The 27,050-nt window shown below is 32.5% G+C and overlaps 3 protein-coding genes across 3 annotated transcripts; all 3 read right to left on the bottom strand.

Annotated features, from left to right (window-relative positions):
• Positions 1-1,687: 1,687 nt before the first annotated feature.
• Positions 1,688-10,756, bottom strand: LOC134704553 (lysosomal proton-coupled steroid conjugate and bile acid symporter SLC46A3-like). The gene is made up of 5 exons (XM_063563568.1): positions 10,704-10,756; positions 9,428-9,450; positions 7,498-7,581; positions 6,068-6,224; positions 1,688-1,965 (listed from the first exon to the last, which is right to left on the bottom strand). The coding sequence occupies exons 1-5, from the start codon at positions 10,754-10,756 to the stop codon at positions 1,875-1,877; spliced, it is 408 nt and encodes a 135-aa protein (XP_063419638.1). The 3' UTR covers positions 1,688-1,874.
• A 2,233-nt stretch (positions 10,757-12,989) lies between these two features.
• Positions 12,990-19,889, bottom strand: LOC134704537 (lysosomal proton-coupled steroid conjugate and bile acid symporter SLC46A3-like). The gene is made up of 4 exons (XM_063563566.1): positions 18,743-19,889; positions 18,307-18,390; positions 13,551-13,707; positions 12,990-13,107 (listed from the first exon to the last, which is right to left on the bottom strand). Exons 1-4 carry the CDS (start codon positions 19,887-19,889, stop codon positions 12,990-12,992), a joined length of 1,506 nt encoding a protein of 501 aa, XP_063419636.1.
• Positions 19,890-22,419: 2,530 nt separating this feature from the next.
• LOC134704521 (proton-coupled folate transporter-like) lies at positions 22,420-26,962 on the bottom strand. The gene is made up of 4 exons (XM_063563565.1): positions 25,795-26,962; positions 25,526-25,609; positions 23,456-23,612; positions 22,420-23,036 (listed from the first exon to the last, which is right to left on the bottom strand). The coding sequence occupies exons 1-4, from the start codon at positions 26,960-26,962 to the stop codon at positions 22,907-22,909; spliced, it is 1,539 nt and encodes a 512-aa protein (XP_063419635.1). The 3' UTR covers positions 22,420-22,906.
• Positions 26,963-27,050: the final 88 nt, after the last annotated feature.

The raw sequence follows: 27,050 nt of genomic DNA, 5'->3' as shown, positions 1-27,050 counted from the left end.
ATCGATACGTTAAGAAGAGCCAATATAGAGACTTTAGGATTGTTATGTGGTTGTACCTTCTATTCCTTGTAATAACCATGGCTGTTGTGTTTTTTCCTCGCTGTAATCTTTGAATAGTAGTTGATGGGAGTACATACAGCAATGCGTTCCCATAATCCAAACGAGATTTTGCAAGGAAGCATACTAATGTTTTGCATCCTTCTTCGGTAATAAAAGGACAAATTCGTCCAATGTTTCTTATCTGATGAAAACATGATTTTGATTGTCCATTGCCAAAGTTTTCTTGAAATAAATGCTTAGGTTTCACTGACGACGTTTCAACCAACATTTAAATGCTTATCTGACAAGTCCTTCACTCTGTTTTTGTAGCAAATACTATCCGCTCCGTTTAATCCTCGTTTAATTTTAGAAGATTAGAGCACATCCACTTGCTGATGTCAGCTATGCAAGCCTCAAGTCGCTTTGATATGTTTGTTCAATTATCAAGTGGTTATATCCACCACTCATCTTGTATATTGGTGCACTACTAATCTTGTTTATCTTCATGATCAACCAATCATATGTATATGTTTGTACATCTCTCCTTGTTAATCTTGGTGTACTTTTAACATTGTTTTCTTTGAAGTACCTCTCATTTTTTGTATCTTGATGTATTACTCACCGGTGTATATTAGTGCACCACTCACCTTGTTTATCTGATTATGTCATTCGCCTTGCTGTTCATACGTATCACTAAACTTGAGGATCTTGGTGGACCACAGTTGTTATCTATTCGTTTTGTGTGCTTTGATTTTGACATTTCCGTTTTGAATTTTCCTCGGAGTTCATTTTTTTTTGTGATTTTACTTTTAACCTTTTAAACTTTTTATTTTGATGTATAATTCTAAATAAGATGGCTCTAATTAATGGTATTGGTAGAAAACTTTAGAATACCAGATACTGCAGCTGCGAAGTATATTGCAAATTGAACTAATGGAAAACTGCATTTTTTGTTATATTGTAGAAGTATTATATATAATGTCGACAAATATTGCAGATTGCTAATTAGCAATACCCCTCATTGGAATCTTAATTATACTAATAATAATGCTACAATTCTTTAGACTATTTAATATATGTTCATACATTTCGAAACAAATGATGATCTGTTCACATTCTGGTTGTTTTCTTAGGGAGTTTTTTTTAAAAGAACAGATATGCTTTATCAAGCAATTTTATTTCTAATGGTAAGTTATGGTTTACTTCCATACAACATTAAATTATTTGGCAATAATTCAAATAGTATTAAACTTGCGAAAGCGGACATAAAATCTCAACTTTAGTAGATTAAATCAAACCTGTATAAAAAAAAACTAAAACTGTGCAATCTTTAGATTACTTTCGTAAGAATTTTCATATACTTATACCTTGTTGTTCGTAAATGTAGCCATTGCAATAGTCAATAAATAAACAGATAAACGGGAGAAAAAATAGGACAGAGAAACAAACAAATAATAGCCAAAAGGTTACAGGTTAAAAAATGTTTTTTATACCCAAGACGCGCGCTACGCCCACAAAAAACTTTGATCAGATGTAAAAAGTTTGAAAGCCATAACAACTACAAAGCTGAAGATCGCCGAGGACTAAAAATTCCAAAAAGTTGTGAGGCCAGGACTATCCGCCTGGGACTAACACATCATTATTATCAAGAATAATACATAGTTTTGCAAACAGCCATATGTATCGAAAAGATGCAATTTTCAAAAAACATTTTTATTAATAAAAAATTAATAAAAAATAATATTAATATATGAATCAAAAACATTTAAGTTTATAACAAGAGTTATTTTGCCATTTATACGATAACTTGAAAATCCCACTTTTTCACCGAGTAGTCAAGATGGCGAATCTGAATTTTGTATTTGCGGATTGTCGAGGTCTAGCTCGACTGGATCTCTTGTCGAATATGTCTTGCACGTAACAAATCTGAAATGACATATTTAAGATACTTCAAATATTTTAACATATATGAGTATCTAAATGCTGATAGTTCATAATTCATTCTTAGACTTGTGTTTTTGTACAATAAAGATGGTACCGTAAAACTGACCTGTAACTAGGTCCATCAATATCAACATTTACAACTATAAAGCATTACAATATATATATTTGCATTTTGTATTTCCTGTAAATTTACAATCTGCAGTTGTAATTTATAGAAAGGAGCCTTTGTCCTAGTTATCGTCCTCAAAAACTTGTATCAAAGCTTACATTATTCATAGCACATACTATTCAAATATGAATATAAAAGCACTTGGGATAGAAGCCAAAACATTTCGAGAGGTCAACCATATACTATGGTCGACAAGAAATCCATCGTCTGTGCAAAATATTTCAAGCTCTAAAGCTCGAAAAGATGTGAATGACTATAATGATAAGTCTAAATAAAGGCAACCGTAGTATACCGCTGTTTGAAAGTCAATAATCGATTGAGAGAAACAAATCCGGGTTACAAAACTAAAACCGAAGGAAAACAACGAAACAATAGAAACACTTAAGTGCAACAAAAAAAACGACAATGCAACACACATAAAACGAACTACACATGTATAAGATAACAACTGCCATTTTCACGACACAGGACATTTTTAGAAAAAGAAATGGTGGGTTGAACCTGGTTGTGTGGTTTAGCCAAAACCTCGCGCTTTTTATTCGGTGAAAAGCTCATCAGATCTTATTTTGGTATGGTGTATACCAAGCTGAATCAAAATAAAGTTTTCCATGATGAAAAAAATAATCAAGATATACTTATGCCCGCGTCACACCGTACCGATTTTTATATACGATGGACACCCGAATGCGAAAATTGTAAGTTCGTTCGAAGTTGGTCCCGATCTCGTTAAAATACCAAAAAGTTACCGAAGCAAGTACGATGAATAACGAAGTCTTTACGATGGTGCCGAAATTATATACAATAGCAAGAGATGGACATACGAAAGTTAACCGAAGACGGGTATTTAAGCTTCATATCTCAGCCGAAGCCTACACGATGGATCACGAAGGCTACACGATGGATTACGATGAAGGCGCGATGGCCATACGATGTCTAAAAGACGTAGTGGACAGCTCTTTCCAGGAAAATATCATAATAATATAGACAAAAGGAAGGATGTGGGGAAAGCAACAAATGCGGCAAAAATATGACATATAGAAAATAAAATGGTTATTGAGTTAACATTCGACTCAACTCAGACGATACATAAAAAATCAGAATTAGGAAGAAAAAGTTGGTTTCCTATATACGTGTACCAGCAGTGTTGGTGTACGAGGCGCGTTTATGATTTTACTTATGTTACTTGATATGAAAAATTAACAAAAAATAATATTTTACTTTTAAAAGTAAATCCTGAGCCTGTAATAACTGCTTTTCTTGTTCCATTTGAATTATTAGAAACAACGCCTTTCTTGTTCTCATAGAATCATATGATATGAGCACCATGTTTTGTGAACGTCTTTCTTAACTGTCGTATTAGACTGACCAATGCATATCACACATCGCACTTTAAATGTATTTTAGTGCGAATATTAACTTACAGTGTGACGCGGGCAGAAGGGTTCTAAATTTTTTAACATGTTAAAAAATCCCCGAAGGTGCGTCCGATGTTGAGGTTTTGTATTGAGTTCGTATCACCATCCTCACCATCGTAATGTCACCGGGAATGCATCTTTGAACATCGTATTGCATTCGTGTTTCCATCGTTTCCATCGGGCAGTTTTGACATTACGATGTCTACACGAATGAATCATGAAGCTACCCGAAGGTCTTACGATGGCAACACGACTACGTGAAGACCTCGTAATCCCGTCGTGTTGCCATCGAATAAAAGTACGAAGGCGACAAGATGGAACTACGACGGCAATAAATCCAGCTAAATGTAAGTTAATTTTTGCGCTAAATTACATTTAAAGTTCCATGCGCGTTATGCACTGGTCAGTCTAATACGACAGTTAGGAAAGACGTTCACAAAACATGAAGCTCATATCATATGATTCTGTGAGATCAAGAAAGGCGACAGCGTTGTTTCTATTAATTCAAATGGAACAAGAAGAGCAGCTATTACAGGCTCATGATTTACTTTTACAAGTCAAATATTATTTTTTGTCAATTTTTCATATCAAGTAACATAATGAAAATCATGAACGCGCCTCGAACACCAACACTGCAGGTTCACGTATATAGGGAAACCAACTTTTTCTTCCTTATTCTGATGTATCGTCTGAGTTGTTGTCACACGAATGTCTACTCCATAACTATTTTGTTTTCTATATGTCATATTTTGCCGCATTTGTTGCTTTCTTCCACATCCTTCCTTTTGTCTATATTATTTTGATATTTTCCTGAAAGAGCTCTTTTTAAATAAAAGGGATCAACGAACCCATTACCTTACCTATAAGATAGACCAGTAAACATGGGCATAATTATGGGTGATTATTCAGACTAGTCCACATATTTTACAGTTCAAACAAGGCAATGTCGAGCATGGCATCCCCTCGTATGGGGGGGGTCTCATTGGGGGAGTTCCGATCCCGGATCCCGCTTACTGTTTTGTCAGATTCCCGTATCCCGCTTACACTATATACGTAAGCAATTCTCATTTTTTTGTCATTTCCTGGGTCCCGCAAGACCTCATTTCCCGTTTTCACGACACAATAATTTGACTTTCACGTGTCACGCTTACAAAAAAATCGGTAATCCCGCGTCACACTTAGACCCCAATGAGACCCACTTGTATGTAACATATTGGGGACAAATTTGAACAGTATATTTGTATATGAAACATGCAGAAAAGAGCAAATTGAATATGCATATTTGATACATAAACTATTTTTTTTGGAAATCAACCAAAACAATCAGTAACTGGAAATACCTTTAATATTGTCTTTTTAACAGGCAGGTAAAAAATTTAGCAACCAATTTCCTGTGTATAACGCAATTTCAAGGAGAAAAAACAAGTCCATCTGCATGACCTTGACCTTTGGCCTTGAACGTAAAAAATGTCAGATCATTAAAAGGAGGAACAATATACCAAATATGGTTAAAATCTTTTTAATCATATTGGTTTTAAAGTGTACACAAGGGTGATATTGCTTTGTATTACAACTGCCACTATGACCTTGACCTTTGAACTTTAAAGTCAATAGCGCTGAAGAAATTCTTAACGAGTAACACCATACCAAATTTTGAGCATTTTGGTTCTAGCGTATCCATAACAATTTTATTTACACGCAACTTACATTGAGTAGGCGAGGGGATAATAAACTAAGTTTATAAGAATTAGGTTAAAGATCGATTTCCCGCCAGGCAGACTTGTACAGAAACGAAATTCTGTTCGTATCATAAAAAAGTTCAAAACTGGTAGAACGCATTTTAGACATCGTATGGCCATCGCGCCAGCATCGTTATCCATCGTGTAGCCTTCGTAATCCATTGTGTAGCCTTCGTGATCCATCGCTTATGCTTCGGCTGAGATATGAAGCTTACATACCCGTCTTCGGTTAACCTTCGTATGTCCATCTTTTGCTATCGTATATAATTTCGGCACCATCGTATAGACTTCGTTATTCATCGTACTTGCTTCGGTCACTTTTTGGTATTTTAGCGAGATCGGGACCAACTTCGTACGAACTTACAATTTTCGCATTCGGGTGTCCATCGTATATAAAAATCGGGACAGTGTGACGCGGGCATTCCCAAAGCTGTCCCCGAAGGCTAGAAAAAGTGGACGATGGTTCTACGATGGTTAAAGATGGCACCTCGAATAGCCCGATCTGGATACGATCAGTCCCGATTTTGAAAATTTCCATAATCTTGTTGCCATCGGCGTAAAAATCGGGACAGTGTGACGCGGGCATAAAAGACATGAGACATGCACAATCCATATATGTTTCTTTTGACAGTGTCATTCTATTAAATTATAAGACTGATTTTTCAACTTAGACTGATTCTTAATGTTAATATCAGTATCTTTTGAAACATATTCGTTTATTTTGGATGTCACGAAACCACTTGGTATTTTATTTTACTTACATCATCATAACAAGAGCTATGAAAGGGAATCCAGCCATAACAAAGAACACAAATCCTTTGTGTAATGTAACTGTATGATGATAGATGTTATTAAATAAGGTAGATCCAAAAATTGTACAAACTGTATCTAACAGATATATATTCGAAAACAGTGCACCTGAAAGTAAAAATTAAAGTGTATCATTATTGAATAGTGATTTCAGTTAAAACTATCGACAGTAGTGAAAAGTAGTAAAATTGTGGTTTGGCAGTAGTAAAAACCTTGATAAGGTAAGGTAGTGTAAACGTCAATAGTAAAATTGTGGTTTGGCAGTAATAAAACCTTGATAAGGTAAGGTAGTGTAAACGTCAATAGTAAAATTGTGGTTTGGTAGTAATAAAACCTTGATAAGGCAAGGTAGTGTAAACGTCAATAGTAAAATTGTGGTTTGGCAGTAGTAAAAACCTTGATAAGGTAAGTTAGTGAAAACGTCAATAGTAAAATTGTGGTTTGGCAGTAATAAAACCTTGATAAGGTCAGGTAGTGTAAACGTCAATAGTAAAATTGTGGTTTGGCAGTAATAAAACCTTGATTAGGTAAGGTAGTGTAAACGTCAATAGTAAAATTGTGGTTTGGCAGTAATAAAACCTTGATTAGGTAAGGTAGTGTAAACGTCAATAGTAAACTTGTGGTTTGGCAGTAATAAAACCTTGATTAGGTAAGGTAGTGTAAACGTCAATAGTAAAATTGTGGTTTGGCAGTAATAAAACCTTGATATATATATAAGGTAAGGTAGTGTAAACGTCTATAGTAAAATCGTGGTTTGGCAGTAATAAAACCTTGATATATATATAAGGTAAGGTAGTGTAAACGTCTATAGTAAAATCGTGGTTTGGCAGTAATAAAACCTTGATAAGGTTAGGTAGTGTAAACGTCAATAGTAAAATTGACCTATTTTTGAAATAATGTTCTACAGGAGATGTAAAGTCTACCGACATACCGAGATTGACTTCTGTGGGGTTTATGTGATACCAATTATTTTCACTCCGTGTTTGCTTCTTTATACTTAGTACTTTATTTGAAACAGGTTTAATCCACCATTTTCTACATGAGAAAATGTCTGTTTTGAGTCAGGGATATTACAGTTATTAATTATCCGTTCTTTTGATGTGTTTGAGCTTTTGATTTTGCCACTTGACTACGGACTTTTCTTCGAAGTTTAGTATTTTGGGGATTTTAATTTTTAATATCATCTTCAAACAGTTAATTATAAAAAAAAAATGTAACTCTATGATAAGCTTAGGATATTTTGGCGTAACATTCGATATTTATGATCTATTTTAAAATAATCAAATGTAAATTTGTCTGTCGTTTGTTTTATGTTAAATTTTCAACAGATATAGGAAGATGTGGTGTTCTTTAACGAGTTTGTTCTTTTATTTTATGTTACCTTGTTTATCTGGGTGCACAGCTCTGGATAAAATGGCTTTGATCAAAGGTACTGGAAGAATCTTAAGGATACCAACTCCCGCAGCTACAAACAAGTAGAAAATAAGAAACGAGTTGATATAGCATTGTTAAAAGATTGTCAAGACTTCGTGTCTCTTTTAAAACTCGTAATTAAGGTAATTAGTTTTCTCTTGTAAGCCATTATTTAAGATATGTTATTCGTTTCTTCAAGACTATCAATTTAAAATTGTAGTTAGCACTGTGAAATTGTCTTTAGGGTACTAAAATTGATTTCATTTTCTAAAATTATATATATAACTAAACACACATTCTTATTTGGTAATAAAAGCCTCATTTATATCTACGTTTTGAACAGTATCATTTGAAAAAATTCAGGAGGATTTTTAAGTCGTTAAATGTTTACAAGAATGAAATACTGAATAATGATTTGCTATAATAACGATCAGTATGGTTCTATTTTTGTCAAAATAAGATTTATAAAAAAACAACTTCCCAGCTACATTATCATTTTAATGCAGGCAATTACTTCCCACTAGCTAATTTCCCTCAAACTACATTTCATTACAATAGCTCTATACCGTACCGTAAAACTATGTTGGTTGTTTGGTGGACTATCGCCAATTATATTGACATCTTATTCACTAACGCCTTATATAGCATATAACTTACATTCATATATCATATGATCAGTCGTTGACAATCCGAATATAATGTAACTTGCCACAGAGGATAGTAAACCAAATATTACAACCAGTTCGTCTCTAATATTTTTAAAACATGTCTGCAAAATTTTGAGAATAGCGGTTCCACCTACAAACACTACAATAGAACTAACAGCACTAAACCACCCGATGTGTTCCGAAGACCAACAAAATGGTGAACTCAAAGTAAATATAGTTGTTATAGATCCCGAGGATGGCATATTATAAATAAAGAATATTAATAAATAAATTAAAATATAGCTAACACCACGGCTTATGTTTTCTACTTTTGTACACAAGGAAAATATTTGTCCTAAAAACACCGACACTTGTATTCGACTTGTCGTTTCACGATGTACTAGAGAATCGTCTAAAGTAATTGCTACTAAAATAGTAAAGAAGAAAAATATTCCACCTGAAATAGCAAAAGGATAAATAAAACCTGTGAACTCTATTAAATATCCTGTCCCTATAAAAGAAATGAAGGCTCCCAATCCTATTACCGCATCATATATCACCATGACAATAGTTCTGTCTTTTCCTTTTGATGTTGTATCCGCAAGCAGTGCACAACTTGCTATACTGAATGTTGAAAATGTCCCAGAAAGTCCTTCAATTGCGAATCCGACTAAAAAGTAATACAAGTTCAATTTAAAATAAATTGTGAGTGTTTTAACTGCAAATGACAAAGTCATTAATGATAAATTCCAGAGTAAAACTGGTTTACGACCAATTCTATCTACCATAGGTCCAATGAAAATAATAAATGGAATAGCGATTCCGTACTCGGCTAGAGTAATATACCATGACCAGTCGGCCGATATCGCTTGTATCCTATCGTCGGAAGTACCATTTACGCCACATGTCTTCGAATCATTTTTTGAAACACTATTATTTGAATTCGTTGTCGAGTTTTTTGTAGCGTCATGTTGTTTTACATATGCATATATATATTGTGTTTGTGCTGAACCTGCAATTAGTAAAGCAATTGTATTGATCAACGCATATATCATTACTTTCACACGTGTGCTTATCCATGTCGGTCTCTGTTGTTGCGGGATCTGTTGCACTTTCAGTAGAGGCTCGTTCTCATTTCCCCGGAAGTCCATTGAGAAATGCTTTCTTTTGTATTATTATTATATTATTATTATAGAACTCTCACTTTTAAAAGGTAGATTATACACATATGGCCGGTCAATGAATGTTTACCTGTATCGAATATATTTAAAATCCTATATTAAATAATTGACAGAACTGGCCAATGCATAGGTCACATTTTCGAACATCTATGGAATTAAATGTCCTACATTTTGAACTTGTTATATGATCCGTATTTAAAAGCAAATGATGCGTTCACCAAAAAATCAATATGGATGTTACACCTGGAATGTTAAAGATAGTTGTGAACGGAGCCATGAATAAGTGTGTAGACTTATAATTACATGTACATATCCTTATTAAATACTACATGTAGAACATTTGTTTTATATTTGTTATAGATTTCTAACGATGAATCAGACATTCGCATACCATTTACTTGTAACACATAATGTCCCTCGAGGGAAAAAGATGACCGCTGACATGATACTAAAATGAAAATGAACAGGAAATTAACAATGAAAATGAACGGGAAGTTTTTGTGATAATTGCACAAAACGTCCTTAATAATTAAGCTTTATAGAATTCAAATACCCTTTTTTCTATTAAAAGCATTGTATTGGTGATCTTAGAAACAGATCTTTGTCTACGTTACTGCTTTTCATTATATTCATGACTAAACAGCATAAACCACTCCATATGCTTATGATTCGGAACAGTCACATTGATCTTGAAACAAGTTTCAATAGCTACGCGTTTCGTCCACATAAGATCATCAGTGATGCTCAGATCAAATTTTATGCGATGCAATACGAGTCGTTCCTTAGACAAAAATAGGAGATGATATTGACAGATATGAGTTATAAGCAGATCAAAAGAAAAATAAGAGAGTGCAGAAATCGATTTCGTTATGACGACTTTCCGCAAAACACGTCTTATAAAGGGTATCATGGGCTTTTTAAAATCATAGAAAGATACAACCACGTTACCTACATTTCAGCATTAAACCTATTACAGGCAATGGTCCTTCAACAGCATGAATGAAGATAATATTAACAAACTGCTTCAGGGTACCACCACATCAAAGTCCCTTTAGAAATTCAAGTCTAAAGTGACCAACACCTCAAACTAATCAATCAACAATATTCATCATGTTAAATCGGGCAGTTTCCGGTCGAAATGCGCATCTGGTGCAAGAAAATTGGTACCTTTAATTTTATCATAGAAGACAAAGATTTTGAACAGGCAATAAAAAATGCGATTGCGTTTTAAATTATAATTAATATTTTGATGAAAGTTAATGTTTGTCAAAGAACACGGTTTAACTTTTACCACTCATGGCCTGGAATTTTAATTATGATAAATGTTACGTTCATGTTATTAGTACCACTGGGACGATGCCTCTGCTGGTGGACTCATAGTTCCCGAGGGAATCACCATCCTATTAGCTTCGGTACTGGCATTAAAATACGGATTTTGTGTTATTTAAATCTGTTACATCAGCATGTAAAAATCTTCGAGAAATAAAGATGGCTGCAACTTATGATCCGAAATTTTCTATCACTCACTCAAAGATTCAAACTTTATATCAAACCCCTATAAACCTAACAATTTTCTAGGTTAGAGGTTGCGGTTAAAGTTTCCCTGAAACTGTTTTGCATTCCGGTAAAAATTAGATAAAAACTTACAACACACCTAATGTATAATCTAAAATGTGATGCGTCATTTTTTTTTAAATATAAGTTATTAATTATGCAAATCTTTTGCTTATTTTTTACCCTTCGTAAACCCAATACTACTTTGTTCAGAATCAAAACCTATATTTGTTGATCCTTTGAATATTTCTATACTTAGTCTAATATACCATTTCTAACTAGGAGTAATCTAAATTTTGTTCGAACATATCAAAATAAGAAGATCTGGTATGAATGCTAATGAAACAACTCTCCACCAGTCCATAAGACATACAACAGTTCCTTTTGGTGTGCCCAGTAAAATTCATTCTTTTGAAAGCGCTGTATATGTGTGTTTTTATATTTTTTAAACACCGAATTCAGATATTAACTATCTATTTTGCTTTCGTTTTGTGTTATATCAATTAAAATAGATATAAACATGCCAGCAAAAGAGGTGCGCAGTATATATAGTCCCATGAGAATGTCGACATTCTAATTAAATAAAAACCAGCATGGATGTAAATCAGGTGACTTTAATCCATCAAGAGTCCAAATGACGATTGTACAATGACAATGCTATGGATTTTTAAATATATATATAATAAATATTAAATAAAGCTTAAAATAAATGACCTACTGAACTGACCGAATTTCATATCTAAAGAGAACTCACATGACTTAGCATTATGTAACGTATAACATTGTTTTCTGCACATGAATAAATATATTATTTTCAGTTAAAATGAATTAATTGTTGCTGTCCTGATGTTAATAGGCAGAGGAAGATGTGGTATGAGTGCCATTAATGAGACAACTCTCCATCCAAATAACAATTTATAAAAGTAAACCATTATATATCAAGGTACGGCCTTCAACCCGGAGCATTAGCTCACATCGAACAACAAGCTATAAAGGGCCCCAAAATTACAAGTGTAAACCATTCAAACGGGAAAACCAACGGTATAATCTATATAAAAAACGAGAAACATGTATTAACTACATAAACAAACGACAACTACTGTACATCAGATTCCTGACCTAGGACAGGTGCAAACATTTGCAGCGGGATTATACGTATTAATGGTACCAAACCTTCTCCCTTTTACTGAGACAATATATAGTATAACATCACAACATAGAAAAACACACGATAAAATAATGTTTATCTTCATAGAGCATTATTTTAATTTTAAATCAGGCCATTTTATAGATTTAAATTACCCCCTTTACCACCAGTTTACGATGCAATTTGTCAGTGTTGTGACCGCATTTCCCCCTGAATTTTGTGTGATGGTATCTTTAGCTGCATATGTAATGTAACATAAAATAACCATATTTTCGTTCCTAACACTTAAATGAGATATTAAGCTAGACCGATGTGATATCTGCTGTATAACAATATTTTGTAAATTCGGGAAAACCAATATGAAAGTTCACCAGTAGTCGAATAATAATATAATGGTCTTACCACAAGAGATACCAGAAGGACAGTCAAACTCATAGATCAAAATTAGCCGTGGCTAAAACGTAAAAAGAGAAACAGACAATTTATAGTTCAAAAGACACAACATTGAAAACTAAAGACTAAGCAACACGAACCCCACCAAAAACAGGGGATGATTTCATGTGTTCCGGAAGGGTAAGCAGATCCTGTTCCGCAAGCTTCGTGCATTTTTTGAGATTCTACACATTTTGAAATATGTGTTAGTATATCGTTTTTTTAATTGTTAATTTATTTTTGTCAAGCTTGCGACGACAAACACGAAAGCAAAACATAAAATGTCATTTTTTGTCTTTAAGATTTTTTTAGACAATGATAACTTTGTTAAAACTCCATTGCATTATACGAAACTCGGATGCATGCTTCATCGTGATGGAACACCATTTAAAGAACAACATTTTGAATGTTATATTCTTCATTTTCTATATTTTTGAAACCCTATATCAAATCACTTGAAATTAATATTTTTTTATGTTCAAATATCTATGTACAACTATTATATCTGAGTAATTTGAACAGCCTTTACATCGTTTTCACTGGATGGAACCTGAATATCAACCTTTTCAATCACTAGTTCTTTCTGTATTGTTGTTGAATCGAAACAAGAAACAAATCTACAATAATACAGACATGAAATAAATTAATCATTGTTTTTCAACGTCCAATATTAATATTTTAATATTTTCAGAACATAAAAAGGTTCAACAGTAAAATAATTACGACATAGATGTCTTTCCCTGTTTGAATTGTTTAGGCTAGTCTCTTTAAGGGTCATTTATAGCTTTTTTTTCGGTTTGAGCCAAGGTTCAGTCTTGTAGGCTGTACTCTGACCTATAATTGTTCTATCGACAAAAGCTCAAAGATATATTTGTTTCTTTTCTGGAAATTATAACGTGCATTTATATAAAACCTTATTAACGTTTAATCTTCAAACTAAATATACAAAATTCAAAGTTACAGCGCCATAAACTATAAAAGTCTTGATTTTTACTGTGTAAAACACACTTTTATTAACGTAACAATGTTATGATTATTAAAATGATTATTTTATAATTACCCCATTAATATAAGACCGCAAACAGGAAAGCCGGCCATTACAAAAAATATGAATCCTCTGTATATGTTCAAAGTTTGTCTATATATATTATTAAACACAGTTGTTCCTGATAATACGCTCAATACTTCAAACAAATACACATTGGAAAACATCACCCCTTTAATAAAACAATGAGAAATATTAAATACATGAAGTTATTTATATATATATATATATATATATATATGTAGGACTCTAAAGTGCGATGGGGACGCTAAAGTACGATGGTCATGCTAAAGTGCGATGGTCTACGCTAAAGTCCGATGCCTCCATACGCTAAAGTGCGATGGTCCGCGAAAGTAAAGATATACGAAACATAGTTGGATTATGACGTCGTTTATACAAACCAAAAATGAAGATGAAATAAATAATGGAAGCGGAAAGATGCATATTTAAAATGTTTACGTGAAAATATTGTTGATTTTAGGCAGATTCCAAATAAGAAAGTTGAAAAGTTCCCAAAATTATTTTTAACAAAATCAACTTCAATAAAGTTCAGTTTTGGAATACATGTTATACTTATATAAGTAAACACTTTTTGACAAAAAATAGATCTATTCACATTATATTTTTTAAATAAAGAACACCTTAAAAAATGTTGCTATCATAACCAAAATTGACAGACATTTTGACGGAAAATTGTTATGTAAGCAACACAAACAATCCTGATATTTTCAGTATTATCAAGGTTTGGATGTATATCTTGATTTAATATGAAAGGCAAATTGGAATAAAACTTTTCTGAACATCTGCACCAATAAAAAAGGAATTGTAATAACTTTAAAAAAAAAAAAAAAGAGGATTATCTTTGAGTTGCTAACATAAGATTTGACAGACATGAACAATGCTGCTAACATAAAATTTGACAGAAATTAAGTTGTTGCTAAAATAAAAATTGACGGAATTTTTTGTTGCTAACATAAAAATTGACGGACTTTTTTGTTGCTAACATAACATTTGACAGACTTTTTTTGTTGCTAACATAATATTGACGGACTTTTTTGTTGCTAACATAAGATTTGACGGACATTATTGTTGCTAACATAAAATTTGACGGACTAAAAAGTGTTGCTAACATAATATATTGACGGACTTGTTGCTAACATAATATATTGACGGACTTGTTGCTAACATAAGATTGTGCTAACATAAATAAATTTGACAGACAATATATATTTGAGATTTTTAACCAACATTGGAGATCTTATCCTAGTTGAAAGTCATATTAAAAAACTCCTGCAAAATACCACTGCCTGAAATTTAAAAAGATTTCGACCCAGGACAGATAACTGTAATTTGTAGCACATCCAAATGTTGCTAACATAAAATGACAAGTTTGACAGAAAATATGTTAGCAACAGAATTGATAAAACTATTAATTAAATAAAGTAAATTGTAAGATCCAAAATGTGTATGTTTAATGTACATTATGAAATACAATTTTAACAGGCTTATATAAGTACCTACAATGATGTGGCAAGATTTTATGAACCTGTTGCTATCATAAAATTTATTGACAGACGAGCATCTAATAAGTAAGGTATTTGAAATTGAAAAAAAAATATCACAGATGTTTTTAACAAAAGAAAAGCAAAAGATTTGGAAACAGGGATGTTTGAATAATCAAACTACACTAATAAAAACCATTATACCAGTGTCAACTTAAAGCATCGTAAAACATGAACCTTGTGTCAAAAAATGGGAAGTTATTTCCGTCAAACAGTTCACATTTTTCATCTTGTTTTGATCATTTCTACTTTTAATGGAAACAATCATATCCAATAATTGGTTTTCTTGCTTTATATAACATTCTTATTTAATAAGACATTCACACATTATCATTCAAATAACAGTTAGTATTATTATTCTTAATTTGTTCTTTTTGTTTCATTTCTTTTTGGAATCTGCCTTTATTGAAGAGCTAAACTTCGGTAAAATAAAGGTACTCGTTTTCAAGCGTAAATCATAATTTGTCCATTACAACATCAATGTGACCATTGTAGTAAAATATAACATGCATTTACACTCGCAAAGAAAAAGGGGAAAGATGGAACAAAAAAAACCTTTCTGTCACATATTATTAAATTAAATTATATAAATTAAAGCTTGTACAAATAAATTTTATTCATTCCGAAAATGACCGAATTTTGTACTTGCAACTGACAACTTTAAGGGGATGTGTTTACATTAATAGGCTGTGTAAGCGGCAAGCTACAACACCAATACGCCCTGCTCCTGAACATGCATGAAATATTTGCCACTGGACGTTAAGCAACCAACAATCAATCCAATACGCTCGAATTGTTCAAAATTCATTTAATGAAAATATAGTATTTTGTGACACCTAAATTACCTTTTCAGCCATTATTACTATAGGTCAGTCTTCTCAATTAAGAAACAGTCTCATAAGACTACTTGTAAAGTAAAAGCCTATCGCATGTTATATCATAGCAAACTAGATTTTGCAAAAAAAGACTTGTTTTTAACATAGTGCCCTTGAAGCTTTCTCTTTTGTTCCATCGCACTTTAGCGTGCTATACCATCGTACTTAGCAAACAGACAACCATCGTACCTTAGCGTGATACACCATCGTACTTTATAGCGTAAACCATCGTACTTTAGCGTCACCATCGCACTTTAAAGTACCATCGCACTTTAGAGAATCTATATCATCAGGTAAAAACGACAAATCGAAAAATCAACGAATTCAACTTTATATATAGCTAATATAGGATTACACCACTTCAGACCCTTTTGTTTTCCACATTATTTAATATTGCCAATAATTAACAATTTCCGGGTCGATTCCGATACCGATACCAATAGTATATTCACCTGTAACCTATTATCTTATCTGTGCGTTCCGCATCTGACAGGTGCACCACCAAACGGTGTATTTAGGATTTTGCTATATACACGGGTCATGATCACAGGGTTGACACTACTAAATTTAATCATTGTCAAATTGTTCCCTATTATAGTATTTTAATCATTGAGAATTTCTAAGATAACAATACGAGTTTAATGTCTTAAATTCAAGTTTATATACTTCAACCTAACAGTAAGTGCTATTCTCTTTGTCCTCAAAACCGGAAAAGATGACACGCACTGAATGGTTTGAATTCTAATTTTATTTTTCTTCTTATTCCAAAAGCATATCCATAAAAAGTCTTTTTGTGTTCTTATTATGCTTTTGTATCAGTGCCCAGTATTAGACTGTATCATATAGTTGTGAAAATATAACAGAAATATGCGAAACAAAAGACTTTGCTTGCATCATCCGTGTGTGGTAAGCGGTTCATAAAACACTGATAACTTGTTCAAAATTCTGTACAAATTATAATTTGTACAACATTACATCTTGCACACAACATATATTCAGTTACTTAGTAGTCAAATTCACTCAAATACCCACAATATTTCATATATACCTTTTTTACGTGCAATTTTATTGATATCTGATTTAATTTTCACAAGAATTGATAAGAGTCGAGTTGTCAAAGACAGAGGACGCATAATATATACAGGCGATGTTGCAACTATGTCTGAGATGCATTGGTTCAGACCCCGATGAAGGAAGAGGGATTTGAGTGCATTGCTCATAGCAATTTTGGTGTAGTTCTAATTCCGAATATATGTTACTTTTATTTAAAAGATTTGAAATACATTTCTTTAGTCAATATAAAGTATATGGTCAATCTTGGAAAGCAGAAAAACAAATGCGTTAGAATTTTCCATTATTCTAAGTTTTCGTTTAAAGAAAAACTACTTTTAACATTAAGTATGAAATTCTTTTAATACTATATTTAATATAATATTTCAAGAAAATAATAGTTTTAAACTACATATTGCTATGCAGAATATTGTTGACAAGGTGAAATTAAAAAAAAAAACAATCTAAAAAGTGTAAGTTCTTTGCTCTCAATCACTATTTTATATAGGTTAGAAAACAGGTGTTTTTATAAGAAATAGTTGAACCAACTCAAAAAGTATAGGAGCCTGTTTTTCATTGGTTGTCGTTTGTTTATGTGCTACATATTTGTTTTTCGTTTATTTTTTTTACATAAATCAGGCCGTACGTTTTCTCGTATGAATTGTTTTACATAAAAGAAGATGGGATATGATTGCCAATGAGACACCTATCCTCAAAAGACCAAAATGACACAAACATTAACAACTATATTTTACATAAATAAGGCCGTAAGTTTTCTCGTATGAATTGTTTTACATTGTCTTATCGGGGCCTTTTATAGCTGACTATGCGGTATGGGCATTGCTTATTGTTGAAGGCCGTATGGTGACCTATAGTTGTTAATGTTTGTGTCATTTTGGTCTTTTGAGGATAGTTGTCTCATTGGCAATCATATCCCATCTTCTTTTTTATATGAAATTTAACGCTCTATTTTTGTTTTATACTGTAGAGGTACTTTATAAATTCAATAAGGAACGGACATTTCAACATTGTATAAGACCAGGTTTAAGCCACCATTTTGTACATAAGAAAATGCCTGTACCAAGTCAGTAATATGACAGCTGTTATTCATTCGTGTGAGTTGTTTGAGCTTTGATTTTGCCATTTGATTTTATACTTTCTGTTTTGAATTTTCCTTGGAGTTCAGTATTTAAAAAAAACTTTTTAAGTATATTATACTTTAAAGTTGGTTATTTAGAGACCCACTCAATATGATAGATAAAAATAATAATCTACTAAACTTACCCTGTTTGGTTGGATTAACCTTCCGTGAGAGTGTCGCTTTAAGTAATGGAATGCTCAAAACTCGAAATATCGCAGCAGACCCAGCTGTAATGGTGATGGCATGAAATATTAATTCAAGGGTAAATATAAAAAAAGAAGATGTGGTAAATTGCAACTCATAAAATACAAATATGAATTACACACCTAAGTTAGGATCATACAGTGCAATCATTTTAAAAGGTAAGATGGTAGTGGTTTATTTATATTTACTCTTTTTTTTTTTTTTTTTTTGGTGGGAGGGGGGAGGATATGGACTGCTTAGTGTAAAACGCGAATAGTTTAAAAATGTTCTTCCAAAAAAAACCGGTGCAATTTTTACATGACGGCGACTATGGTAGGTAAAGCATATTTAGGAATGGAAATGCATGAAATGTTTAAAGAAATAGTTTAGACTTACCTCCATATACCATCCAGTCGTTGTTAGAAAATCCCATTAGTATTAAATAGGCAATTGAGGACAACATGGCAAAAACTATAATGATTTCATCTTTTAACCAAACACAACACGAGTGCATAATCTTCAACATTGTGGTTCCCCCAATATATTTCACAAAATCTACTCCTGCATTGTACCAACCAATATGTTCTGAGGTCCAGCAAAATGGTTCTCCTAATAGGAACAATGTTAGTATAGAAGAAATAGAGGTATACGGAAATAAAACAAGAAGTAATATAAATAGATTAGCGATAAAATATCCTAACTTATTACTTACGTGTTGTCTCTTAAAACATAATGTTAAATTCTTAATTGGTAATTTGAAAACGGATGTTTTTGATTTTTCTTTCGGGGGTTTCCATGTCTCTTCTAAAGTAAACAAAATCAGAATAGGAAGAATTAAAAGCAAACCACTTGAAGCCAGGTACAGATATGTAAATCCAAGCAATTGAATTAGGTATCCAGTTCCTATATTAGAACAGATTGCTCCCAATCCTAGGAGAGCATCATATACCATCATCATTAAAGGTCGATCATTACCCAGTGTTGTTGTATCTGCAATGATTGCGTGATTAATCAGATTGAACGCAAAAGGGGTACCAGCAAGGCCCTCTATCGCACTAGCAGCTACGTAATACTGCAAAGGAAACCTTCCATACACAACTATAGTCTTCAAAACAAACGCTATAAAAACCATCACTGTATTATATAATAAAAGTGGCTTTCGACCGATCCTGTCAGTTAATGGTCCAATATAGAATAAAACCGGAAATGCAACTCCATATTCCGCCAATGATATGTACCATGTCCAGGAAGAGGCTTGTTCTCGAGACTCGTCTGCAGAAGATGAACTTTTGTTAAAGCAATTGTTTAGATGATTGCTAGAAATGTTGTTATGCATATCAACAGAAGTGTTGTTAGATTCGCGTGCATTTTCTAGATACGAATATATATACTGAGGTTGAGTCAATCCAGCGAATTCTATAGCAAAATAATTAATCATCACAAATAACGATAATTTTGCTTTAGTGTATTCCGATTTATGTGAAATTTTCTTTTGCTGCAAAGAGCTATTATCCCTCTTTATGAGAGGAAGTCTCTCGTCCATTTCGTTTGATCATCTGTTACATGTATTAAATATGTATAATCTATTTATGATAAAACCATGATTAAAATTAGTTTGTATACTGCAATATTAAGTTTGACCAATTATGAATCAATGTAATTTAACAATCACCGTACGGTATACAAAATTAGTTTATCCTCATAAAAAAACTCTTTGTTTTACACACTCTATTTGGAAAAGGAAAGGTCTTATGTTATAATAAACATTATTTCTTAAAAAGCTGATATAGTATGGTGCATATACTAATACATATAAGAAGATGTGGTATGAGTTTAAAGAGACAACTATCCATCCAAATCGCAATTTGTAAAAGTTAACCATTATAGGTCAAAGTACTTTCTTCAACACGGAGTGTATGTTTTAGATTACCATAATTTCTGATTTTCAAATACACGCTTAAAACGTTCTGTTGTTAAAATATAAGCCATCTTCACATAAACATAACACGACATTTTGAACTATTCATATTATCATTTTTTTTTTGTTTAAAAAATATATACATCGTGGTCAGTATAAGGTCTTGCCTCTGAATTGTTGATATTTTGATAATACATAATGTACAATGATATACAGCATATCTTTGTGGGAATTATCTGTTTCATACATGTATATCATATGAGGTTAAATGATACACTAAACTGTTCCATATAAATGTATTAATAGAGCTCACATGACTATTATATAACATAAATATGTACGCAGTGTACCCGAAATCTTAAAAGTTTATGAGGTACATTTAAATGTTGGGTATAAATATTCATATTATACACATGATACAATGTCTGTAAATAAATAAATCCCACTAAAGTTTGTATCGACAGAAGGTCTTACTGCCCAATGTGTTTTCAGATGCGTTTGTGGAGGTTGGTGGAGTAGGGGGATAGGGGGTTCTGGTGGATTTTATTTTGACTTTCGTTTGAAACTTTTTACCCCTCCTCTTTGTTTAATTTCAAGACGTTTATATACGGGATTTTTTTGTATAAGTTATATTGATCATCATTTGATATAAGCTTCCTAAAAGATAATGTTATTGTCAATTTTCATAGATATGTTATGACATCCATGCCTTGAAAAAGTGACGGTTCCATATGATTATCTATCTGTGTGTATAAATTTAAATCATGTGCTATCCCATAATTCACAAAATAAACTTATTTGTATATTCAATACTTGAGAATTTTCAAGTTAATCAGTTATTTTGACAGACGGTTGTTCTTTTGCTTCACAGAATCGAGATACAGCTAGATTTATGTCCAAAGACAAATATAAATATAGTAAGATGTGATATTTATATTGCACACGAGACCACTCTCCAACCAAAACCAAATGAGAAAGAAGTTATCAAATATAGGTTAAAGTCATCGTAAGTGGTTTTCAATAATGAGCAAAACCCATACTGCATGGCAGGATATTAAAAGCCTCAGAGAAACAAATGTTTGAAACAAGTTGAAAAAAGGGGTCTAATATATGTAAAAAAAAACATGATATAAAGCAACAAACGATAACCACATATTTCAAGGCGATATTCCACTTATTTTACTGTTTATTTATATAAATCACGCGAAGACAATTAAAATAACTGACGAGGTTTCAATATTTTTAGAGTTTTTCTTCACACAAGTGCAACGGGAACTTATAATCCACCCAAAGCATCTAATCCTCACAGTTTGGTAGTTTTGAAAGAGTTTTTTGTGGACAATTGGTAATTTTCTAACCTTTAATCTTTTGATTTTAGCATTGTCTATCATTCTTTGTGTCATGATTTTCACTCTTTTTCAAACAACATTTCTTGTAATCAGAAACATGATTTCTAAACCTATTGCTAACGGAACTTTACTTTGCACGAAGTCGATACATTCAATTATACCTTAGTCCTAACATATCATAGGCTGTAGAACAAACAAGTGCATTTACAACAACAAATAACATTGCCCTGTTCCATGGGATATTGAAAATCGGTCATGTTTTCCTAAAACAAATTGCAAAATATATATAATAAAAACAGCAGATTTCCATGTAATTCCGCACATTTTAACTATATACACGACACTATAACTCTAAGGAGAGGTGGCGGTGGATTTCAAAATGAGTGTTTTGCAAATTAAAAGTGTCCAGTGTTTTGAGATCGATCTGATGCGTACTATATGTTTCATACATTCTCTTCAAAACCAAATACGTCATCCTTGTCGATTCATATCCGAACAAATACGAAACTTATTTCTAAAAAAACTAATCACTGAATGTTTTTTGTTTGGACTCACTATACCCTCTGTTTTTTTCTACATTTAACGTTTGTGACATTCATACTAAGAGATTAAAATCAAATGACAAAACACATCAAAAACGAATAGACAACAACTGTATGTTGCAATGGTCAATATAAGAATTAAAGACAGGGTTATACTTAGTAGAGACAGTAATTAAATTACATAAATAAATAACAAAAGAAATATACAGATCAACATATAAAATTATAGCAATAGACATGTCATTTAATTCAATAGTGGTAAGAACTTCCAAATATAAGAATTAGAAGATGTTGCATATTAGATGGTCCGGCTATGAATATATTGGAACATTTTCTTTCAAAATTCATTCAGATAACCAGACCTGCTTCTAGTAAATACTCATCACCCAAAACCTATTGCAAAGTTTGTTATCAATACGTTCACGATACAATGACAATAGTTCTACAAGTAATTTGCTTTCTCATTTATACATTGCTTTAATACATAATAATAGTGTTAGTACCCTATAATATATTAATAAAGAGGAAGTCACATAGTAACATTAACTAATGACAATTAATGAGAAGTCGGATAATGATGACAATATTTCTCACATACATTAGACTCAATTTGTTATTATTGTTGCAGATCACGCAATGAATTTCAATTGTAAAAATTCGAGAAGAAGTGCAATTTCATGACCATCTTATTTATATCTCTTTAAAAGAATAAGATCTGTATACTTTGTTCATGTCTTTTTTTATAACAGTTTTAGACGTTTGATTTTCTACCGTCCACGTCTTGGATGGCTGGTTTTTCAATACCGTCCACGTCTTGGATAGCTGGTTTTTCGATTATGAGTTCATTGGTTTTCTTGGTCGTTTTTAAGCACACCGCATACCTGAAATGAAAAGTAAATACCAGTTAAGCACACAGTATAAGTACATGCATTACTTAGTAAACTGTTCATAAAAAATCAAACAATTTTTCTTGGAAAATAAAATTATTTTATTTACGACCTTTGTTTTCGTTTCTGATGCTGGTGTGAGTGTGTTTTGGGGTTGTTGTTTTTTTAGTTTTTTTGTCTTCTGTTGTTCGGTCCATAACTATAAAAAAAAATGGTTTCTAGATATGGTTCATTCTAAATATATCTTTTACGATGTTAATCTACATCGAAACTATTCATATTTGTGCATTTTTTGCATAGAGCTTTGCTAAAGATTGAGATCATATTGCATGTGAAGAGGGACTTTAAAAATCCAACAAAAAAAGCAACAAGCAAACAGACAAAGAAGAGAATGTATGATTTTTATTACTTACATCATTAAAATGAAGGCAACAAAGACAAAGCCCGCCATAGTGAAGAATACAAATCCATTATATAATGACAGAGTATGGTGATAGATGTTGTTGAACAGTGTGGCTCCTCCTATTCTCAGTAATGTTTCCATCACATGAATAGATGAATACAGTACTCCTGTAACAAAAACAAATATTAAACAGTTTAGCTCCTCCTATTCTCAGTAATGTTTCCATCACATGAATGGAGGAATACAGTACTCCTGTAACAAAAACAAATATTAAACAGTTTAGCTCCTCCTATTCTCAGTAATGTTTCCATCACATGAATAGATGAATACAGTACTCCTGTAACAAAAACAAATATTAAACAGTTTAGCTCCTCCTATTCTCAGTAATGTTTCCATCACATGAATAGATGAATACAGTACTCCTGTAACAAAAACAAATATTAAACAGTGTGGCTCCTCCTATTCTCAGTAATGTTTCCATCACATGAATGGAGCAATACAGTACTCCTGTAACAAAAACAAATATTAAACAGTTTAGCTCCTCCTATTCTCAGTAATGTTTCCATCACATGAATAGATGAATACAGTACTCCTGTAACAAAAACAAATATTAAACAGTTTAGCTCCTCCTATTCTCAGTAATGTTTCCATCACATGAATAGATGAATACAGTACTCCTGTAACAAAAACAAATATTAAACAGTTTAGCTCCTCCTATTCTCAGTAATGTTTCCATCACATGAATGGAGGAATACAGTACTCCTGTGACAAAATAAAATAATACTAAACTTCGTACAATTATTTTTAACTGATGTACATACTCGCTAGTAAGCGGCTTTAATTGGACATGCGTGTGTAGTGGGTCTAGTGTCCTGGTGGATATATTGTCCGATCCTTACAAAACAGATCTCAGTAAAATGTTTCGTTGAAGATTGTTTTTGTATTTTGTTACATATATATTATATATAATACAGTTAACTTTACTTGTATCTGTAATGTGTGTGCACGTCATGCTGTTTGTTATATATTATCGGGTTATTTTTTTCTCGAGCAACGGATTTATCCATTTGATGTTGGTTGTGTACTGATTGATGGTTTAGTCTTAGATGCATGCTTTTTTATATCAGTTGTTAGTGGCTTTGAACTAGCTATCAGTAACTGCGTATACTCTCAAATCTATATTTTGTGTCTCTATGTTGTTGGGATGTACAAGTACCCGGCCACCTCCACTTGTATTTGTAGTTTTTGTATTTTTATCCATCCGATGAGTTAATGTAAATAAGAAGATGTGGTATGATTGCCAATGACACAACTGTCCTCAAAAGACCAAAATGACACAGACATTAACAACTATAGGTCACCGTACGGCCTTCAACAATGAGCGAAGCTCATACCGAATAGTCAGCTATGAAAGGCCCCGATATGACAATGTAATCTGACAATTCAAACGAGAAAACAAACGGCGTTATTTAGTAACAAAAAAATGAACAAAAAACAAATATGTAACACATAAACAAACGACAACCAGTGAATTACAGGTTCCTGACTTGGGGACAGGCACATACATAAATAATGTGACGGGGTTAAACATGTTACCGGGATCCCAATCCTAACATGGAACAGTGGTATAACAGTAAAACATAAAAACGAACTGTAAAATTCAGTTGAAAAAGGCTAGTACCCGGCCGTTAGAAAATTCAGCGGTTGTCGTGTGTTCATGTGTTACATATTTGTTTTTCGTTCATTTTTTGTTACTAAATTAGGTCGTTAGTTTTCTCGTTTGAATTGTTTTGCATTGTCATTTCGCGGCCTTTTATAGCTTACTACAAGTTATGGGATTTGCTCATTGTTGACGTTCGTACGGTGACCTTTAGTTGTTAGTTTTTGTGTCATTTTGGTCTCTTGTGGGGAGTTGTCTCATTGGCAATCATACCACATCTTCTTTTTTTAAAAGTTCTTCTCGAAATTCAATATTTGACTGTTATGTATAATTGTAGTATTCCATTGCCAAAGTTTTTAATAATAATGGCCGCTTATTAAATAATGCTAAAAAAGCCTAAAGTAGTTCTCGGTCACCAACCTTGCTTGTCTTTGTGCACCATCTCGGACAAAAGTGCTCTAATTAAAGACACTGGCAGAACTCGAATAATTCCTGTCCCTATTGCTGAAAGGTGAAATAATGTCAATTAAGCTTGATTTTTTAATATCGATAAAAAGATATAAGCAATTCATGGTAACTTCAGCTTTTCCTTTTATGTCTCTCAAATTTAGATTGTAAAGAATTATTAAATTATGTCAATATTACAAAAATAGTCGAGAAGCGAATACAACTTAAATAACATATATTACCCCCGTATAATATCCATTGGTTTTTCGATAGCCCATACACAATATACGTTGCCATGCAGGATATAATTCCAAAGACTGCGATCACTCGGTCGGACAACCCGACGCAACAAGAATGAAATGTCTTTAGCATGAGTGTTCCACCTATAAACATGGCAAAGTCAGATCCTGCTCCGTACCATCCAATATGTTCAGATGTCCAACAAAACGGGGTTCCCAACTGAAATATAGTTCTTATTGCACTAACCACACAATGTGGAAAATAAAAAAGGCAATACGCCAAGAAATAAATGATGAATTTGGTTATATTAACTAGTTTACTCATATTTTCAGGCTTAAAGCAGAATGAAAATAACTCGAAAGGAATAGTAAGCCATTTCATCTTAGTTTTCTTGTCTGGTGGTTTCCAAGAATCGGTTAGTGTTATCTGTACTAAAACACAAAGAAACAGAAACATGCCTGAAGTTATTATATATGGATCTGTAAAGCCTATTAGTTGTATTAAGTACCCAGTGCCTATTTGAAAGCTAACAGAACCAACAGCAGATAAAGCATCGTATACAGTCATCATTAAAGATCTATCTTTACCCTCTGAGGTTACATCTGCAAGAATAGCGAAGTTTGTTATTTGATATGTATAAAACGATCCTGCAAGCCCTAATATTCCGCATGCAATAGTATAATAATATAAATTCATGTTTCTATACACAATTACTGTTTTAAGAATAAATGAAACGAGTGTTATAACTAAATTCCACATCAAAACAGGTTTTCGTCCAATTTTATCAGCGATTGGTCCTGAAAACATTACAATTGGAAATGAAACTCCCGCTTCAGCTATTTGCATGTACCATGACCAGTCGGATGCTAATTGTTGTAGTTGATCGTCTGATGATGTTGAATTGGCTTCACACGTCTTAAAGTTTTGAGTAGAATTATTCTGTGTTTCATCACTGGTGTCATTAAAAGAATTATGATGTTTAATGTATGAATATGTAAATTGTGGTTCGATTGTTGTGGTCACAGTAATCGCACAGTTGTAAATTAATGCATACATCATCACTTTCATTCGTGTACTCATACATTCCGTATATGATTTCTCTTTAACCAAAGGAACTTCCTTTTCATATGTTTTATCCTTGGCCAATAGACCTTCCTTTTCATCGTCCATATTTATCTATTTAGATTATGTGTTCAATTACAAAATACACGTTTGTTTATCAATATTTCTATTTACATTTATTTGTGTGCATATACAC

The sequence above is a fragment of the Mytilus trossulus genome, chromosome 1 (genome assembly GCF_036588685.1).
Source record: "Mytilus trossulus isolate FHL-02 chromosome 1, PNRI_Mtr1.1.1.hap1, whole genome shotgun sequence".
Lineage (NCBI taxonomy): Eukaryota > Metazoa > Mollusca > Bivalvia > Mytilida > Mytilidae > Mytilus > Mytilus trossulus.
Note: the sequence above shows the minus strand (reverse complement) of the source record. Positions and strands in the feature narration are given on the sequence as shown.

Bases quoted from the DNA above. Each gene is read 5' to 3' on its own strand.
- LOC134704553 (XM_063563568.1), bottom strand. From the start codon at position 10,756: ATGGTGATTCCCTCGGGAACTATGAGTCCACCAGCAGAGGCATCGTCC. The intron at 9,451-10,703 runs GTACTAATAACA...TATTTAATATAG, and splicing joins GCAGAGGCATCGTCCCAGTG to GATTTTAAATATATTCGATA. The intron at 7,582-9,427 runs GTAAACATTCAT...ACTTGTTTGTAG, and splicing joins TTTAAATATATTCGATACAG to CTGCGGGAGTTGGTATCCTT.
- LOC134704537 (XM_063563566.1), bottom strand. From the start codon at position 19,889: ATGGACGAGAGACTTCCTCTCATAAAGAGGGATAATAGCTCTTTGCAG. The intron at 18,391-18,742 runs GTAAGTCTAAAC...TCACCATTACAG, and splicing joins CGACTGGATGGTATATGGAG to CTGGGTCTGCTGCGATATTT. The intron at 13,108-13,550 runs GTAATTATAAAA...GTATTATTGTAG, and splicing joins TGCGGTCTTATATTAATGGG to ATTTGTTTCTTGTTTCGATT.
- LOC134704521 (XM_063563565.1), bottom strand. From the start codon at position 26,962: ATGGACGATGAAAAGGAAGGTCTATTGGCCAAGGATAAAACATATGAA. The intron at 25,610-25,794 runs GTAATATATGTT...TTCACCTTTCAG, and splicing joins CCAATGGATATTATACGGGG to CAATAGGGACAGGAATTATT. The intron at 23,613-25,525 runs GTTGGTGACCGA...TTTTTGTTACAG, and splicing joins GGTGCACAAAGACAAGCAAG to GAGTACTGTATTCATCTATT.